At 51.2% G+C, this 19,389-nt stretch overlaps 5 protein-coding genes across 5 annotated transcripts; 2 read left to right on the top strand and 3 right to left on the bottom strand.

Annotated features, from left to right (window-relative positions):
- Positions 1–514: 514 nt before the first annotated feature.
- On the top strand, positions 515–1,955 carry T069G_03859 (variant SH3 domain-containing protein; the record flags this gene model as incomplete). The annotated part of the gene is made up of 3 exons (XM_056171069.1): positions 515–569; positions 687–1,181; positions 1,246–1,955. The coding sequence occupies 3 exons, from the start codon at positions 515–517 to the stop codon at positions 1,953–1,955; spliced, it is 1,260 nt and encodes a 419-aa protein (XP_056031961.1).
- A 508-nt stretch (positions 1,956–2,463) lies between these two features.
- T069G_03858 (dihydrouridine synthase (Dus) domain-containing protein) lies at positions 2,464–4,912 on the bottom strand (the record flags this gene model as incomplete). Its single annotated transcript, XM_056171068.1, has 5 exons — positions 2,464–2,545; positions 2,641–3,475; positions 3,542–4,605; positions 4,659–4,692; positions 4,753–4,912. The coding sequence occupies 5 exons, from the start codon at positions 4,910–4,912 to the stop codon at positions 2,464–2,466; spliced, it is 2,175 nt and encodes a 724-aa protein (XP_056031960.1).
- Positions 4,913–5,711: 799 nt separating this feature from the next.
- On the bottom strand, positions 5,712–7,456 carry T069G_03857 (uncharacterized protein; the record flags this gene model as incomplete). Its single annotated transcript, XM_056171067.1, has 3 exons — positions 5,712–6,230; positions 6,281–6,965; positions 7,032–7,456. 3 exons carry the CDS (start codon positions 7,454–7,456, stop codon positions 5,712–5,714), a joined length of 1,629 nt encoding a protein of 542 aa, XP_056031959.1.
- A 789-nt stretch (positions 7,457–8,245) lies between these two features.
- Positions 8,246–9,895, top strand: T069G_03856 (kelch motif domain-containing protein; the record flags this gene model as incomplete). Its single annotated transcript, XM_056171066.1, has 2 exons — positions 8,246–8,436; positions 8,518–9,895. The coding sequence occupies 2 exons, from the start codon at positions 8,246–8,248 to the stop codon at positions 9,893–9,895; spliced, it is 1,569 nt and encodes a 522-aa protein (XP_056031958.1).
- Positions 9,896–10,799: 904 nt separating this feature from the next.
- Positions 10,800–11,580, bottom strand: T069G_03855 (uncharacterized protein; the record flags this gene model as incomplete). The annotated part of the gene is made up of 2 exons (XM_056171065.1): positions 10,800–10,876; positions 10,947–11,580. 2 exons carry the CDS (start codon positions 11,578–11,580, stop codon positions 10,800–10,802), a joined length of 711 nt encoding a protein of 236 aa, XP_056031957.1.
- Between the last annotated feature and the right edge of the window lie 7,809 nt (positions 11,581–19,389).

The raw sequence follows: 19,389 nt of genomic DNA, 5'->3' as shown, positions 1-19,389 counted from the left end.
CCGCGTCAGCAGGGATTGCCTCGCAAGTACTGCCCTCGTACCCGGTGCGAAACCACGCGAGCCCCGGGATTTCCTGGGCCTCGATTAATTACCAAGCCGGGGGCTTGTGATTGCATCCAGCCATTCGCTCTCCCCTCTCCATCAACCACAACCTTATCGCAACTCTTCCCCTTCCTCTTCCAATTCCACCATCTGACCTCGCGCTGTGCCTGTCAGAATCGACGCGTTCATAGACCACGGCCTTACGCCCTCTTTTATTCTTTTTCTGTCGATACCGCCGTCTTGCCGTCGCTTATCGCCACACCTGGGGCCTGTCGCAGCCCCAGCTGAAAAAATCATAAACCAATCCTTCGGCAGCTCCCAGCCATCCGGTTTGGTTCCCTACTTGCACAGCTCCTTGTCCACACCATAGCGAGATTCGACCAAGCGCACGCGCTCCTCGGCGGCAATTCCTGTACTATTGTGATACCCCGGTTGTTGTTTTTCTTCTTCATTTCTCTTCTTATCCCCCATAATGGCTTCGCCACCTAAGCCCTGGGAGAGAGCTGGCGCTGGCTCAGCACCTTCACGTAAGTCCTTGACGCGAAGCTGCCTCTTGGCTGCGGTAGTTTCGTTTGCCTCTCTCTGCTTTGACCCAAAGCGCGCTCGCCCGTGACCTTCACATGCTGACCAGCCTCCCTCCACAGTTACCATCCCATCCTCACCAGCATCAGCATCATCAGCACCCTTATCGCCTGCTTCATCTGTCGCCTCCATGGACGCACCACCGATACCTGAGCGCCCTGCGTCGCTCGCCGCTTCCATCAACCAGAACGCCGCCGCTCACACCCGCGTCGGCGCCATGGGTGGTATGGCAGGCATGCCAGGCATGGGAGCCTCGCCATATGGTGGTTACAACAGTGCATACTCATCACCCTACTCAAGTCCTTACTCACGCTTTGGAGGCGGATATGGAGGATATGGCGGCGGCATGTATGGCGGTTACGGAGGCATGGGCGGTATGTACGGCGGCGGCATGTACGGTGGTGGTATGGGCATGGGCGACCCCAACAGCATGGTAAACCGCTTCAGCAACGGCACCCAGGCCACTTTCCAGATGCTCGAGGGCGTTGTCACTGCCTTTGGTGGTTTTGCGCAGATGCTTGAGAGCACATACATGGCCACGCATTCTTCCTTCTTCGGTAAGTCTTGATTGTCAACCTCCAATTCGATCTTGCTCTTATGGATGGCTAACACATTGACCAGCTATGATTTCCGTTGCTGAGCAGTTTGGCAACCTGCGTGACACTCTGGGCTCCCTGCTCGGAATCTTCACCCTGCTTCGCTGGATCCGAACTCTCCTCGCCAAGCTCACTGGCCGTCCTCTGCCAGCCGATGCCGCGTCTCTCAATCCCTCAGATTTCGCCCTATTCCAGGGTCGATCTGGCAGCCCCGGCGGCGGATCTTCTCAGCCTCCCAAGGCTAGCCGAAAGCCCCTCCTCTTCTTCCTCCTCGCCGCCTTCGGCCTCCCCTACCTCATGTCCAAGGTGATCAAGAGCATCTCTGCCAACGTCGAGGAGGAAGAGAGACGTATGGAGCAGCAGGCCCTCGAGGCCCAGAAGCCTGTTGATCCCGCCAAGCTGGAGTTCTGCCGTCTCCGCTTCGACTTCACTCCCCAGCAGCCCAACGGCATGGAGCTCGAGGGAAAGAAGGGCGACCTCGTCGCTGTCTTAAGCAAGAATGACCCCGCCGGCCAGCCCAGCGAGTGGTGGCACTGCCGTAGCCGCGACGGCCGCCAGGGATACCTGCCCTCTACCTACCTCGAGGTCTTGAAGCGATCTACATCCGAACCCAAGAAGCTCAAGGCTGCCCCCGACAGCAGGACCAACTCCTTGACCAGCTCATCCTCATCCGAGGAGGGCAAGAAGGAGTACGCTACGGCAGACGGCATGCAGAGGAGTCACTTCTACTCTTAAACGACCAAGCTTTTTCTTTTCTGCACTGTAATGATGAAAGTCGGCCAACCAAGGCCACGCGATTTGATGCTCTGGCATAGCATTTCCTCTTTTTCTTATAATTCACAGGGCGTGCACACTTTTCATTTTCTTTTGTAACGTGTCGTTATTAAACCACGGGAGTTGAGCTTTTTTGGAAACGTACTTTGCTACCACATTAGCCTCATGTGTTAATGCGCTTTTTAATGGAGATGTGGATGATTCCCTCCATTTTTCTTGTATAAAAGTCGGCGTGTCTACTATTTGTATCATCAGTTTTTATACACTTTTTTAAATCTACTTTATGACGTTTGGAACAGTATTAATCAGCTCGTGTGAATCTTATTATTCTTATGTCTTGAACATGTACTGCTACGTCGCCTTGGCTAACGAGCCCAAAATTTTAAAGGCAGTCTTTTATCATCATATATAGCACGTATAACACCACTGCAAGTTACGTCGTAGATTTAGCTTGCGACGAACACCAGCACTAGCCTTCAGCTTCGTAAGAGTTCGACTTGTGCTTGGGCTGGAACTGGAATCCTGGGTGAACGGGTCCGAGGAACATTTCGCTGTGAACCACAAGTTAGCTCATATTTTACAACAATGCATAGGCAGTTCTGCCAAAACTAAGTAGGAGAAATGGGGGCTGAAACAGTTTGCGTACCTTATCTTGATCCAGTCCTTGTAGTTGTCAGACGCCATCATCGTCTCCATCTCATCTCTGCCCTTGTACGCCGGTGGCCGATCGTTCAGTCGTGGAGGCAAGTGCTCCAGCAGACCAATTGGCACATAGCGGTGCGCGAAGCTGAGATACTCGAGGAGGAAGCGTCTGGTGTAGCCGATGCCCAGTTCATCCGAGCCCCACGCTTCGAGACCATACTTGACAAACTTTTCAATGTAGCCAAGGCGTTCGGTGGAAGACTTGTCGAGGTATTGGCCCTTTTCGATTTCTTCAAAGATCCAGGGTTTGATGAGGGCTCCGCGGCCAATCATGACCGTGTCAACGCGAGCCTTTTCAAGGTGCTCATAGTAGTCGACGTGGGAAAAGCAGTCGCCGTTTCCGAGGAAGTACATGCGTCCGTCCTTTGAATTGGCTAGGGTGCTCGCATCTGGCTCAGCAATGGTGTCGGTGATTTTGGCTTTTTCATCGTTGTATGTCTTAATGAGAGCAGCACACTCGCCAATGTAACCCCAATCTGCCGTCTTGGTATACCGCTGCTCGCGACTACGGCCGTGAAGAGTAAGTGCGGCGCATCCAGGAGCACCAAGTCGTTCGCGATGCTCGCGAGATCCAAAGGCCAGCTTGCCGATGATCTGGGTGGCGGTTGAGCGGTCCTTGCGAACTCCAGTCCGGATCTTGGCGCTGATGGGAATCTCGCCAGACACAGCATTCATGCCTCTGATCATGCGCTCCATTTTGCCACTGGCATCAAGAAGAGCAGATCCAGCACCTGACTTGAAGACCTTGTCGATTGGGCAACCGCAGTTGAGATCGATTACTCGGAGATGAGGGCAGTAGCGGTTGAGAACATCAGCAGCCTTGGTGACAACCCAGTGAGCACTACCTGAGATTTGGGCGCCAAACTTGAGATCGCGCGAATGGTTATAGTCGTCGAACAGCGGGATAGCTCCCGGATTCATCTTGGGGGGCGTAATCTCAGACCTGTGAGCGCGCATCAAGGTCCAATCAGGCTTGGAGCCCTGAAGCAGGGGCATTCCCAAAGCCATTTCCGAGTAAGTCGCTTGACAGCCGAGTTCTACACATAGACGTCGGAATGGGAGGTTCCCCTGAGTCGTCAAAGGAGCAAGAGTCGGAGTCTCTGCACCAAAGTACAGGCGGCGCTTCTCGGATGGCTTGAACGGGGGGTCGACAAATCGAGCCCGAAGGTCTTCGAGACCTAGAGCTGGTTGATCTTTGCGACGGTGATGAAAGTCCTGGCTGATGCCGGCCTCGTGATTCAGCCATTTGATGTATTCGTCTGCCTTGGTAAAGTCGAGTCTCTTGCGGTTCAATTCAATTTTCTGACCCATAGTCACAACGTTGAAGATGCCGGGTCGCAGTTCGTCTTCGCTTTTCCCTCTCTCCTCAAACTTTGATCCCTTTTCCTCCGAAGCCTCCAGAGGAGCAGACTCTTCTTCCTTGGGCGGCTCCTTGGGCTCCACCTTGGGCGGACGGTTGTCGCTCAAAACCAGCTCTTTCCTGCCATCGGCGTGCTCAATTTCTTGCATGTGGCTCTTGACGAACCGGCACTTCCAGCCTGAAGCACAGTAGCCATACGCCTCGAATGCAGGGCATTTCCCGCCGAGAGCCTCGACATCTTCGCGACGGCCCTCGCTCAGGTATTTGCGTAGATCGTGGCACATCTTGCACGCATCACCGTACTGGCATTCCTTTGGCGAGAATTCTGCAGAGTAAGCCCTGCTGTTGCAAAGTGGAATAGCATCGTCAAATCTTCCAAATGAACGATCAATATTCTGGCCCTTTTGCTTCTTCTTTCCCTTCTTTCCTCGATCTCTCGCATCTTGCCCATCTCTCTGGTCTCGGTCATTAGAACCTCGACCCTCAGCAGCGTCGTCATCCACAGCAGCAGAACGCTCAGTCTGGTTCCCTGACATATCGATGAGATACCTAGGAAGATCAAGTTAGGATCGTACGCGAGCTGTCATTGACGTATGACTTACTCCTTCTTAATGGGAGCCATGCCCTTGACCCGATCTGCGGGTTCACCATTCTCCTCTGATGGTTTTGAAGTCTCAGACACCGGCTGGGTTTGACTGTCTGAATGCTTTACATGATTGCCGTTCTGAGGAACTTGAGCCGTCTCTTGGCCATTTTCTCCCTTGTGGTCCAGAGCAGCACCTGCGTCGTCAATCTTAATTCGCTTCGCAGCTCGCTCCTCTGGTTGCGAGTCAACATCCGGATGTTGTCCATTCATTTTGATATCAGATTCTGTAGCCATAGTGTACCAATGATGCTGTCAAATATCTTGATATGGATGATAGTCGGTTGGCTTGTTCAGAATCTCAAAATGAGAGTCTCAGTTGTGGAAGGGAAGATTTTATCGGATAATGTGTACAGCAAAGAATTTTCAAAGTCTTTGCCCAACGTACTGGGTAAAAATAAAACAAAGGCTTTTCCCCAACTAAATCAGCTTCAATTGGGCCGGCCTTGCGGTGTGATGGTTTGGAGGAAGTTGAGTAAACGCAGTGGAGCTAGAAAATTCTACTGATAGTGAAGTGAAGCAGTTGCACACCTTTGGCGCTTGCGATCCAGTGGCGCTGTGGTAATACCGTGCCGATGAGAAATTTATACTGTAAATGTCTTCTGCTGTTCTCAGCATTGGAAAATACTCCTCGCGCACTGTACGGGTATCCACCCAACCACCTCTGTAAGACCTCATTTCTAGAGCTGCGAGCCTACATGACAATTCTATTTCTCCAACAGTTTTCTCTTTTGCTTATCCTAACCTGTAAAGTTGGATTAGCCATAATGGCGTGTAGTTTAATTCCTACGACAATGCTTTTTGGCATACTGGAGCAGGAGAGGATTGCTGCATACTGATGCGTTAAGCAGCAGACTCCAACGCCTCACAGCGATCAGTAATCTGGTGTCTGAATCAGATATAACCGATAACTTGTCAGTGCAAATTTACTTTTAAATCTCAGGGCAGCTTGGCAGACTACTAATGTATACATCGAGTACAAACATTCAACTCGCAATTGATCTCTCGCTTTCTATTCGCTAATAGAAGCTCCAACTGCAGCTGGCGGAGGAAATTTGGCCAACAGCTGCTGCAACATCTGCACGACCTTTTGATGATCATTGATGAGATTCAAAGCCTTTTGCTCTTCCTGCATAGAGATCAAGATCTTCTTCTGCTCATCCAATGCTCGAATAACCTGGTCTTGCTTCCTGTCGATTTCACGAAGTCGGAGATGGGCTTGTCGCAGCTCTCTCCGATGAAGATATTCCACCTCCTTCATAACTTTCTGGGAAGACCGCCGGATCTTCGCGATGGTGTCTTTCAAAATCTGAGTATTCCGCCCTTGTGCCCATACTTTCGACTTTTCTCGCAGAACCTTGAGCACTATTGTCATCCCCGAAAAGCTTTCGGTATATAGCTCCATTATTATGACCTTGAGCTTGGGTTCCGGGTAGAGCTCGTACTCTCGGGTGCAGGTCTCCAGGGCATCTTGCATCTCGCGCAGTGCTTCCCTGATTAATTCGAAATACTCCGCCCATTGTCTTGCGGCCTTGATATCAATTAGCTCATCTCCGTTCGGTGTTGTGATTTTTATCCTACCTCAAATATAAGTCCCATTCCAGCATATGCCACTGTAGAGATCCCTATGGGGTCCAGTAACATGGCCCCTTGGGTAAAATCATTAATTTTTTCAAATATTCCCCCAAATCGGTTATGTCTTTTAGTGGCCTGTCGTTCTTCAACCTCCTTAAGTTGGTTAATCACATTGCTGAAGGTAGAACTAGAGGATTCTACTGCAATATTCTCGGGATCATCTGCCCCATTTGCGTAGGCGACCACCTCCCATTGCCGTATGGCGTCTCGGAACCCCGGTAATAGAGAGTCTAAAATTTCGATGTCCTTTTTGGTTTGATTCGCAATATCTTCTTGTTGATTTTCAAACGGGAAATCAACTGGGCCAATGTCCAGTGTTCCAGAGCTAGAAACTGCAAAATCCACGTTGCTGTCAACCGACTGCACAGTAGATAGGTCGCCAGTCTGTAATAGTTCATTTGGGATAATGCTGTCGTAAAGTTCAGTAACTCGGAGATTATTTTGCCCATGAACCTCAGCTGCAGTTCCCGAAAGAATATCTATTCTTTGCAAGAACCTGTACTCGAGCTGTTCTAGCTGAAATGCGATCTTCTTGTGAACATGATGAAGATGAGAATTAAGTGTACGACCATATGCGTCAAGTTTAGTGTCGATGGATGACAATTCATCAAGTACGACACTATCAACTCTCCTGGTTGAAATCTCATGTCAGTATTATGGCATGTAGCAGCAACGCTTCACTAGCCGCTGCACTCACATCCCAGCAAGAAGCATGGCGAGAACCAAGGTCTGTTTCGCCGTCTCGAGATTTTTGGTAAACTTTTCAAACTCTTCAGTCTTGACGACCCATTTGACACTAGCAGCAATTTTGTTCAGGACATCACTCCAGATGATGCCAGGCTCCGTACGGAGCGGTTCGACAGCCAACCATAATGTGTTGAACTCCGTCTCACATCCTTTCAGACAAGCAAAGATTATTTCGAGGCTCAGTGGCATAGCATGAACCAGTTCAGAAATTGATCGTGCGATCTCCGGGAACAATTTCTGGAGAAGTTGCAACTGTGCACACATCTGACGCACCTCTTCCGGTGCGTCCTTGACATCGCTAAAGAATTTATAGATTCGACTCCCTAGCCCCAAAACAGTTTCCACCGCTCCTAGGATTTCGAGAGAATTGGTCATTTAAAATATTGGACAAGATTGCCGGAGGTAGCAGACTTGAATAAGTGAAGGAAATCATAGAGTGGAGAGATGAGGAAAAGGACGCCCTCGAGGATTCTTGTAGGCAGTGCAGTCGCTGGCTTAGGCAGAATCAGGCTGTTCAGCTTGTCGCCCATCATTTTATTTTTAGATGAAATGAGCCTTGTATTAAAGGCCATCAGTCGTACAAGCGGCTGGAGAGTTTCCAAGGCCAGCCACTCAAAACAGGCGTGTTGGTCTTAACGCACCCGGTGTCACTCTTAGCCAGCAGGTGTTTACAAGATGTTGGTGACATTGAGTGAGAAAAGGACGGGAATGCAATATATTTGAGGAACCGCCAGGGGTAGCAGATTACACCAACAAGCTTGTACGAACGAAATCACCGCATGTGGCGATGTGCTTGATGTTATCTTAGCCCTTACTTGCAATGGGAAGCTGGAGGAGACCTCAATTCCACATGCAGGTTCTCTACATATTGGCAACATAGCGGTGTTTCGACGACTGAGCCCAACATAAGCACCCAACCCCACTATAGAACCGCTGTGGCTCGACATTTCAGCGCTCAGACCGCTACAGCAGCAGCACTAAAGTCGGAATTCAGTGGCCGCTGCCATTGACCCCACCAAACATACCAGACCCCCTCAACCCGCCTCCTCATCAAAGGAGTTAAGCTCCTCCTGCACGCGTCCCTGTGAGACCTCGCGAATTGTGCTGCCGAAACTCCATTGCCTGCTCTCCGTTAGGGGGCAATGAGGAGCAGTTGGCGAGACCATGGAGGATCTGGGCCAGTCGTCTGCTAGTGCGACCCGATCTCCTGACAAGTCATCAACCTTGAGCTCGGGACACGCCTCGCGGTCCCAAAGGACTGACATCGACCCCTCCGCTACTAGACGGCCCCCGATGTTCGACGATGACGATGACGATGAGGACGAGGAAGAGGAAGACTTAGACGGTGTAGACCGGTATGAGGGGCGTGAATACGACGAGGTTGAGCCACGATACGTGCCAGTGGAGGACGAAGAGTCGGTAATACCATTGCCCAGGAGCCACACGCCAGGCCAGCTTGCTGCCAGGAGCAATCTACCAGGCGAGCCACAACGCGGCAGCAAGGGAGCTGCCGAATTGCCTCTTCGCCAACGGGCAATCTCAGCTACGCACTCACATCCGCCGCCCCCTCGCCCGGCCACAGCTCCCGGGCAGAGAAAACCGACAAGCTCCTCCAACAACGTCCCCGACAATCCCCCTCCCCTCCCTCGCGATGGCGAAGCAGAACAAAAGCCGGCAGCGGCACCAGCTGCAACTCCATCGTCGAGAGCAACATCCGCAGTGTCAGCTCGCCAAACGAGCACCATCATCTCTCGCCCGGTGTCCGGCAAACATACCACTTTCCCCCCCTTGCCGAAACCCGACGATGGGCCAGACGTCCAACCCGCCCCAGCATCTGGCATGTACTGGTCTAAAGCCCCGGTATCTGGATCACCACACTCGAACCTGCGAGCTCATACGGTGACGCTCATTGGCTCCAACGTATACGTGTTTGGGGGCTGTGATGCAAAGACGTGCTTCAATGCCATGTATGTCCTCGACGCCGACTCCTTCTACTGGTCAGTGCCGCACATGACGGGAGATATTCCAATGCCCCTCCGAGCCATGACTTGCACGGCGGTGGGGAAGAAGCTCGTGGTATTTGGAGGCGGTGATGGCCCAGCGTATTACAACGATGTCTATGTACTTGATACCGTCAATTTCCGGTGGTCCAAGCCTCGCATCGTGGGAGACAAGCTGCCCTCAAAACGTCGTGCCCACACGGCGTGTCTGTACAAGAATGGCATCTACATCTTTGGCGGCGGTGACGGCGTGCGTGCTCTCAACGACATATGGCGGCTCGACGTCAGCGACACGACCAAAATGTCATGGAGGCTGATATCCAGTGCCGAGAAGCCGGTCCCTGGATCCAGGGACAGGCGGCCCAAGGCTCGCGGCTACCACACGGCGAACATGGTCGGCAGCAAGCTCATCATCTTTGGCGGGTCGGACGGCGGCGAGTGCTTCGACGACGTGTGGATCTACGACGTGGAGAGGCACATCTGGAAGCTCGTCAACATCCCCATGACGTTCCGCCGCCTCTCGCACACTGCCACCATTGTGGGCTCGTACCTGTTCGTCATCGGCGGCCACGACGGCCACGAGTACTGTAACGACGTGCTGCTGCTCAACCTGGTCACCATGACGTGGGACCGCCGCAAGGCGTACGGCCTGCCGCCCAGCGGCCGCGGGTACCACGGCACCGTGCTGTACGACAGCAGGCTGCTCGTCGTGGGCGGCTTCGACGGCAGCGATGTGTTTGGCGACGTTATGCTTCTGGAGCTGGCGGTCCACGCGTATTACTCGCAAATCAGCCATTTCACGATTGATGTATGATGATGGATTTTTTCCCCCTACCATGCGATTATGAAGAGACAGCAAAGAACGTTGGACACTCTATTCTATACCTATACCTATTGACCTTTCTTTTTTCTGAAATTTTTTTTCATCTGTGTGCATAGAGAGTAAAGCTGATACGGCTGGTATTTTTCCTATTTTCCGAATGTACAGAAGCAAGCAGCAGCAGTTTTATTACAAGTTTTTATCTCATAGGAGGTGGAAGTAGAAGTCTTCATGATGCCAGTAGTCAAAAATCTAGATTGGTTCATGATATCATATGATTAAACATTCTCATATTGTTTTCTGTTATACAAAAGGGAAGTATATGTATATAAGATATATATACTGCAAAGGAAATTATCCTGTACAATTTGTTTCATTCCAACCACCCAAATGAAATGCCAAAGTTGAATCAAACACGCCCCATCATGTAAATGCTAATAAATGAAAAATGACAAAATGAAAGATTAAACCAGTCCCAAATGACCCCGTCATCAAGATTGGCCCAAGTACGTCTTCATGAGTGTGGTTTTCTTTTCTCTATAACCCGTGACGAAAACCCATCCCGAAAATTCCCCTCAAAACCCATTGGATGAAAAATATGAAGCTTCGAATTGTTTTTGTGTCTTTTTGTGTGCGTGTGCGTGGAATCACCTTCTTCTGCTGTAGAGAAATGTGTGAGTGTCCATGAGTTGATACATGTGTGAGTAGTGGTAGTGGTGTGTGTCTATGTGTTTATATGCGGATGGTGTTTTGAGTTTGAAGGGGCCCGGTTATAAGCAACCGGATGTGACGGATAAAGGTTGCATGCCATGCCGCCATTAGTGCAGAGCCTCAGGCGGGCAATCTGCTGCTAATGGCTGACCATGGGCGGGAGAATGAAGTGCATTCAGCAGCTTGCTTACTGGGCCTGCTGCTGCTCGCGCTCCTGCTCAGCCTTGCGGGCAGCTATTCTCTTCTCCTCAGCCTCAACCATATCTAAAGGAGTTCATGTTAGCCAACAGTTCTCTCTGGAGCTTAATTGTATAGTATGAGGGGAACAACTTACCCATCCACAAATCTTGTCCCTCGTACTCCTCGTGGTGGATTCTCTTCTCAATGAGGTGCTTGTGCTCGGGATCGTTGGGGTCGAGAACCATGACGGTCTCCCAGCGGCCCTTTGCGTTCTTGGCATCGTTCATCTCAAAGGCAGCCGAGACGATGAGCACAGCAAGAGTCAGGCCCTGCGCGTAGACACGAGCCTGCACGATCTTCTGGGGGGTGCTCATAGGCGCGCGGCTAACGATGGCAAAGGCAACGGCCAAACTAGCAAGCCATGAAGCGCAGACAATGCTGTAACGGTGCTCGCGTCCATAGTTCATGAATCGCTCGTATGCAGTCTCGTTCTCACGGATAACCTCCTGAGCACGCTGAGAGGCATCGCGGTAGGTCTTCATGGGGTCCTTGCCCTGCTGGAACTTGATACCAGCTCGATCAGCCTGGACAATGGCTCCAAAGGTGGCGGTGGATGTGACGAGGAAAGTACGGAAGGGGAGTGTCAAGCCACGGAAGCTGGGGTAGCGCCTTGAGGCGTAGACAACACCAGAGACACCAATGGCAAGACCAAGAGTACCACCGATAAGTCCTCCCTTGACGACAGCGCCGTAGTGGGCGGCTTCTTCTTCTTTGGTGACGACCTTCATGATGACTGTTGGGGGTTGGTTGTGTAGGGGAGTGCGGTGGTGATAGCTATGGAAGCTAGAGTGGAGGGGATGTGGCTCAGTAGCGAATATATATCTCGAGCTTCGGAGCTTTTGGTTTCTATTGCGCGGAAAGCGGGGTTGCGAAAAGGCCGCGAAAAGGCTATCTCTCCAATTGAAGTAGGCTGATTAAGGCCGGCTCGAGCGGTAACTGTGATGGCTGTCGGGGCTGTTTAAGGAGTAAAAAGCCTGGTTCTAGGTAGTCGGGCGAGATTTGATACCCCAGAGGAACTCAGATGGGAGAGGGGTGGTGTCAGAAAAGCTGTGGTGGATCCCAAAGCAGCAAGAGGCAGCGAGTTATGGGCCGATCGGTAGCAGATGGTTGGTTCTCCTCGGAAGTGTATTGGGGAGCTGTTTGAGGATGGTCGTGTGAGGGTTTTTATTTAAAAATGTAGATTGGGTGGTTGAGTTGTTGTGTTGGTTTGTTTGTTGATTGTTTGAGTGAGGATGTAAAGATGTGATTGGCTGTTTTATGTGTTGTCGAGTGTTGATTGTATTGATGCTGATGGCAATGCAAAAAGCCCCAGATGATGGAAGCGAGGCGCCTGTAAATATAGTGCTGGTCCATCCCACCACAAGCCTCGTCTAGCGGCATGATGTCAACCTGAAAATTTCTTTGATTCCCCCTTCCGAGCCGCCCCGCCACAGAAACCGAGAATTCCCCACCGAGAAATTCCCGTGTCTTCGCCGTGCCTCCGTCCGGCCACCAAAAGAAGGCGCCCTTTTTTTGTTTCCCCTGCCAAGATGATGCAACAAAAAGATTAAAGCACATGAAATCATTCTAATTGGAATCTTATCTTACGCACCAATTAGAATTAATCATTTTCCCCGGTCCATGACGCGCAGAGCTTCTCGTAGACAGGCAAAATTGAAAGCTCGCGTTGCCTCTGTCTTTCTGCTGGCCTATTTCCTACATGCTCCGAGAGCTGTCTCTTTGCGGCGCGGCGGCCGCCTCCGGCTTAGGTAACCGGCGAAGCTGTGCCAGCAAAAAAAACACAAATGGCGGCCATGGGCGGCGGCGGCGGCATGTGCGGCATCGATTTCGCGGCAAAAAAGAGCGTCCATGCGAGGCTCAAGGAAGAGCCGCCATGAAGCGCGGCCCTGCGGCGGTTTCGCCCGCGAAAACTCTCGTCTCACGTGTTCCCCTTGCTAGCCAAAAAAAATGCTATACGCCGCAGAATAGCTGACGGCGCCCCTTGGCCCGCCTAGCAGCGGCGCGCTTAATGCTTCGAGTAACGTACAATCGGGGCGGTCATGCCGCAGCCGGGACGGCCTTGGCGGCGCATCATCGTACGAGCTGAGCATGTTTTGTCATGCCGACTTCCACCCCGATTGCCTCGACGTCAACGGGCCGCTTTTTCTTTTCTAGAAGCTCGGGGCGTTCCGTTTCATGCCGGTGGTACGATTTTAGTTTTTTAGTTTGTCGATTTGAGTTGTTCTGGGTGTTGGTGATTTTGATTTCCATATTTGCAATACGTGTATGCATGCAGGCTTAGTAGCTCGCTAGTGAGGCGGCCAAAAATGGAATCTGTTGCGTCAGAAGGAAGAGAGACTCCGACGACCACCATATACATCAAAGAGTGTACACTATCAAAGATTTCTATTTAATGAATTCAACCTGCAACATTGATTCCATCTCATAGACAAGTCCAATTCAGATCTGTCACAGAAAACAACACGCAAAACTCATCCACACGTGCTTACGATCTCCTACCCTGGAGACCCCAGATTCAAGCCTCGACTTACACCACTCCAACAACCACTTTGCCACTACCCCCAGATCCTGTAGCCGCGATGCATGCCACTATCGATCGGTAACGCTTGCCGAACCTCCGGTGTCAGCCGCATCGCCTTGGTATGCTAGGGAAAGCTTTGTGGCACTCCCCCTTATCTGGCAGCCCCCCGGCTTCTATCACTCCGGGGACGATCTGACTGATCGGATATCTGGCTAATGGCAATTCTGTGTGATTTGGCAAGGGGGCTGAAAGATCTGCTTGTACGTGTATGGTAAAGCCTGCGGAGTATTCGCCACGATGTCTCTGCATGGGGGAATCCTCATGGTGACTGGGGACTGCTTGGCACCACAGGTTGGTCACTTTCGCTTGATCGTAGCTACTCGTGCAGAATAGTAGTCTGATTGGCTTTCCCCGATGTTCTCAATATGTAATTCAACTCTGTATATTCCCTATGGTTCAGTGAATAATGGTTCTCGTTGCCCCTGTCCCATATATCGTAACATTGCCCCTCTGTGTGGCTGGCATTCGGGCCATCATTGCACTATATGTAATTTTTGCCATTGAGACTGTAATGTTAATGAAGACACGCCGGTCAGCTGGTAATCATGATCGCGCTACCGTTTTCTCACCATAAAATGGAATCAGCTTAGTAGCAGTCGATGTCTGCATGTAAATGTTCATGTACCTTCCTACCTCTATGAGTGTGCGGGTGGTGTAATTACACGAGACACAAAAAGACTAACTAGAGTACTCCGTAATTGGTACATAGCCATATACGCGTTGGTTCCTGCCAATGCCGCCTATGCAGGGGCATGCGATAACCTTGTTCAGAGAACCCTTAAGAATCGAGATCTGCAGATCCGCTGGCCTCGTGTAATTTCTGACAGACTCTCAGCGACTAGCCCCGATGCTAATCAGACTGCCATCGAACCGTGAATAGCAATACCAAGAGCAAAATCTCCTGCCAAATCGAGAATAATATGCAAAACTGTGAGCCAATAGCCTGCCAGACTCCCCCTGTTGTGTGTTATCATTAGAAAGGCCTTGTATCGGCGACCCAACACAAACACTAGTACGCTATGTCTTCTACGGATTAATCACATTATCGTTGACACATAGCTGGCACATGTAGTAGGATGTATCAGAGAAAATGGCACAATTGCCCCCTTCTTTTCACCATTGAAGAGCATGCCGAGCGCCATGATCACACAACGCCCTCAGAACCATGAGCCTATCATCGCACGGACTCAAGATGCAAGCTCAGGCGCAACAGTAGTAACACTCTTGGAGGTGCTCCCGGACTCCTCGTGCTAAAAATGGATGCTTAGCCCGGTAGCTCAAGCACGGCCTTAGTACGAATACTCGTATGGATTGGAGCTCTGTTGCTCTTAATGTGGCAAAATACCTATGAGTAAGGTACTTGGCCAAACCAGAGGTACCTACCACATTGCCAAATAACAGCAACGGAAAGGTACTCACCTGTATATACCAGTAGATACTAATGACTTTCGGCTAAACGGAGTAGACAGACACCTGTGTTTATTCATGTACCTTGGCGAGGAGCCGAGGTGGAGTTCCGTTGGTCGGCGATACTGAAGCGACGATCGACAGCACCATGTGTGGGAACAAATGGCCGTGAGATGCATCAAGGGTCCAACATCTCCAACCAAAGCTTTGCAACCGCTAGCGCAGTGAAAAAAAGCGGACGAAAGGCGAATGTCTCTCGTGGCCGACGGATTTGTGGCTGCCGGACCCCTGTCTAACGAAGCCATGGAAGGGCCCCATTTGTTCCATGAGATGCCGAAGTCTACCGCAGCACCCACTTGGACTCATGACACCAGCACAAAACAGGCTTCGGTTGCGCAGCCAACAGAAATGCCAGGAAAAAAGAAGGAAAAATCATTGTTGGTCGTTTTGACGCAGCTTTCTCCTTCTTATTCTCTCCAAGCTCAAGCGGCTAGGCCCGGTATGTGGGCGGCTTGTTCCTGGCTCAGTGCTCAAGGCCTAGTTTTCCACCTATTTTAAACCTGAGTGGTGTGTCTCAGGCATTGCCTAGGCGGGTATAAGGTGCGTTTCAAAGATCTAGCGTACTCAGAAGATCCCGTATTATGGTCTTGAGTAAAGGGAAGAAGAGAGGAGAAGTAGGGAAAAAAAGAGAAGGAGAACTCCCACATTGTATGGAGCACTTCTACGTTCGCATGTGACCTCTTCCGTTTCTCTAATTTAGCTGATTTTTTTACTCCTCATTCATTTTGTGACAATATCAGATGGGACTCTGTAATTTCGGTCTGCCAAGATGCGGCTTTAAACAGATTCCAATGAGTGAGTTTTTACACACACTCAATGGAACGCCAGCCTACCTCTCCACACATGAACCTGCAGGCAAGCGAGAGGCTAAAAGGTCTCAGGGTGTCTTTTGCCGCATCTGAAAAGACCTTGATTAGTCGTGGTATTAAAAAGGTTTGCGTCTCGTAATGGATATAGCAACAAACCCACGCACACACTCTGACTCAGGACACTTGGCGGCAGAGGCGCATCCAGAACCGACGAGGATTAGACTTTAACCCAAGAGATGTCCCACCGCAAGATGGATCCCGCTTGTGCCTTGTGATGTCAAAATTGACAACTCGGGAAATGGGGCGACAGAATCGTGTCGGTACGAGTAGCCCTCAGTCCAGTTGATATTACAGAGTAGCATTCGGAGCGAGCCTGGAGCTGAAATTGGCGAGCTGCAGGTATCCTTCATTGATCGATATCCACGGCTATCGCAAATGCTTGCTCAAGGGCAATAGTGCACGCGACTGCGATGGAATCCTTGTCCTTCGGGGGCATTCTCGAGCGTTTGACAAGCCGGAATGTGACGCTGCAGCGCTGACGGCCCGAACAAGGGAACCTGAACCGTTCTAGGTTATTACTATGCTCCATGTATCGTACAGTATAATTTTTGCGATCTTATTTGAACTGGGGCCGAACATGTGGGCTTTGTTGGGGATCCAAAGGCATTTGGCTATGATAGGTAGGTAGGTAAGAGAATGTGCCTGTCTGTGTGCTCGTACCTGTAGGGATGGGGCGTCAAGAACGGAGGAATATGAGATGAGACGTTGAGCGAATTGTAGAATATCAAAAAATGTGTTGTTCAAGAGGGCGCCAATCGCGGCCTTTCTGATACAGCTCCGTGATGCATGAGAAACACGGACATGCCCTTTTTACTTGTTGTCAAGCTCTGAGTGGCTCTGCGCAGGGCTCTGCTTGCCAACGTGACACTCGCCTCACACATCGACCGCTCGTCACGCCTGTTACCACTCATGCTGCTGGAGAAGGGTCCAAGGCTAAGCTGCAGGTCACAGGCGCTACTCGAGATCTGGCGGTGTCCAGCCCGACCCCAACCAGATTGTCGGCAAGCCCTACAACGACGTTGACTTTGTGCCTGCAGCTTGCAGCCGTTGCAGGCGGTCGAGGTCTTGGGGAGGAATACGGAGCTGGAGTGCAGTAGTCTCTGACATCATTGGGGAGCTTGGGCTGAGAGTCGAGGCTGGTGGGTAAAAATATAAGACGGGACAGCTGGTCTGTACTGCTCACCGTATTGCATAGTTGCTATTTGTAGGTGCCGCGTTTCTAGATGCAGTGAGCTTTCTTATGCTGTGTTCTTCTGTCTGGAGATGCCGTGTGGAGAGGCAGCTGAGCGGTGAGAGAAGATGGCATGGCACAAGCTGGAGCTGAGACAAAAGATCAAGTAGGGCAGCAAGATGGAGGTTAGTGGGCGATCATGTGGGATGGAGTTTTGTTGCCAAGTCGCAAGACGGGCATGGAAAGAGCGGCGAAGGCTCTTGACGACTTCTAGCCTGTTGTCAATAGCATTTGAAGACATTCCCAATACGGCTTAATCACGTTGCCTATACCCAGATGAGGTACCGAGATGCGCATCTGTCTCGGTGCTAATGTATTGACAGATACTGGCCTCTCGCTCACCTCACTCAGCTCAAGTTTCGTTGCTTCCCTTGGTTTGATTCCAGTTGACTGCTGCATCTGCCCTTTCTTTCTCCCGAGTCCGTTTGCTCGTACTACTGCTCACAACTGTACAGAACTTAACACATGTCAATATGTACGGTACATGCCGAACACGTACAAGACTCAGCTGACACGGAGTATTCCGTATAACGGCCTCTGTTACAGGTGGCAATGGAGTGCCATCCGGCGGTCAATCGCTATTACGATTGTCCTGATGCAAAGCTCCATTACACAGCAACGGCGCTCCGTAGTGGCTCAGCGTTAACGCGGCCCCGAGTAGCGTCGATGCTAGTGTGTATTGACCAAGGCTACAAAGCGCCACCACTGGCTGGGCAGGTTGATGCCACTGCCATCAGGTAGCCCCAGGTACCGGCTAGTATGGACTGCTAACAGCATCTCCGACACCTTGCTATTGTCGGCTCGACGTCCGTGAGTTTGGCTTGGGATTTCGCCTCAATTATCAGCCATGTCGGTGTGGCCAGAGCAAAGGTGCTTCATGTATAGACAGGACGGGAGCGGGCCATTTTGAGGTATTCGTACTGCTGATACCTGGCCCCCTACGTCTGCAGACGAAACAATGCGGAGTGCCGGCCAAGCAGGCAGGATGAATGCCTTACATGACATTCGATTAAATTAGGTCACCCATCCAATGCGAGTGGCTGGCGTCTTGGCACTGGTTCTGGTAACGACGGGCGTTGTTCTCCGTGATTGTGCAAAACGCCAAGCACGTACTCGTAATAGGCCTATGGAATACTTTCATGGTCCCGACCTGCCGACAACGTAGTCGAATTGAGCACTAGCCTTTCCAGGCAGACGAACCTAATATCTCTTGCTTCGGAGCAGCAGCAGGAATGAGTGTATGATTGGATTGATTCCTTGCCACTTAAAGAGTCAGACCGTGCTAGTCAGCTCTCAGAAACGCGGCAGAACCTTTTGGCATTACTGTGGCTAGGTACTTGTAGGTACGAAATCGCCCGGAACAGGCAAAATGGAACGAGGAAATTCCGATCTCCGGAGAGGCGGAAAAAGAACCTCGCACTACTCGTACTGGGAGTTACCTTAGTGAGATACGTAATGCCACCACTCGTTTACACCTAGTCTGATGCCGGCTTGAGCTGAGTTGAGTCTGACTACGACCTACTGGGTAATTCATCATCGTTGACCTGCATTACTGCTTTAGTCCTGACCGAGCCGGGCCCTGTAGCTCGTGCTCCATCAGGTACGAGGACGTGTCGTGTCCGAGTCGCAGCCAAAAACCCCCACGGATAGATGGTTGTGCCATACCACATACCCAGCTTGCCAGCACTTGGCGTTGCAGGATCCCTTGCACTGTACGACGAGTCGAGAGATGGATGTCCGCTACTGAAGAAAACCAGGGCAGATGGATGAGAGATGATACCAAGGTCGTCGACTCGCATGCTCGTACACACATGTGGTAGCATTCGCCTGCCCAGTAGGTACTAATGTGCATCATCACCACTGTGTTCCCTGCTTCGGCCAGGTTCCAGCGGGCACCTGTGCGGCCAAACGGACATGAAGCACAGGTCCATACCTCTTTCACTATTACGAGTACGCAGTAGACTCGGTCAATGCTGCCAATAGGTGCTATAGATAGGTATTATCAGCGGGTGCACGCGGATGCCGCGGTCGAGACGAGACAGGCAACGCTTCTGACTCCCGTGCGTGTGAATACAACACCAGAGGTGTTTCTTCCGAGGCTCTCAAGTCCTTCCGCCATGGATGAAGCCGTCCAATTAACCGTTAGCGCCAACCCCTGTTCCTGTGGCACTGTGGCTACTGACACGCTGCACCGTGATCAGTGCTGCGAGCTTGCAGGGGCCTGAGGCCAGCTAGGATGCCGTGGATGAGGTGTGGATTCACATCGTGGTGATCATGCCGTCAACCATCTTGGGCCTGTGTCGATGCTCTGCTCGCTCCCGGTTCTTCTTATTTCTCTAACTCTCTCTCCCGCATTCTCTCCCCTCATCTTTCTACTCTTTAGTTTAAA

Source organism: Trichoderma breve, chromosome 2, assembly GCF_028502605.1.
Source record: "Trichoderma breve strain T069 chromosome 2, whole genome shotgun sequence".
NCBI lineage: Eukaryota > Fungi > Ascomycota > Sordariomycetes > Hypocreales > Hypocreaceae > Trichoderma > Trichoderma breve.
The sequence above is the reverse complement of the archived record's forward strand: the minus strand, read 5'-3'. Positions and strand labels throughout refer to the sequence as shown.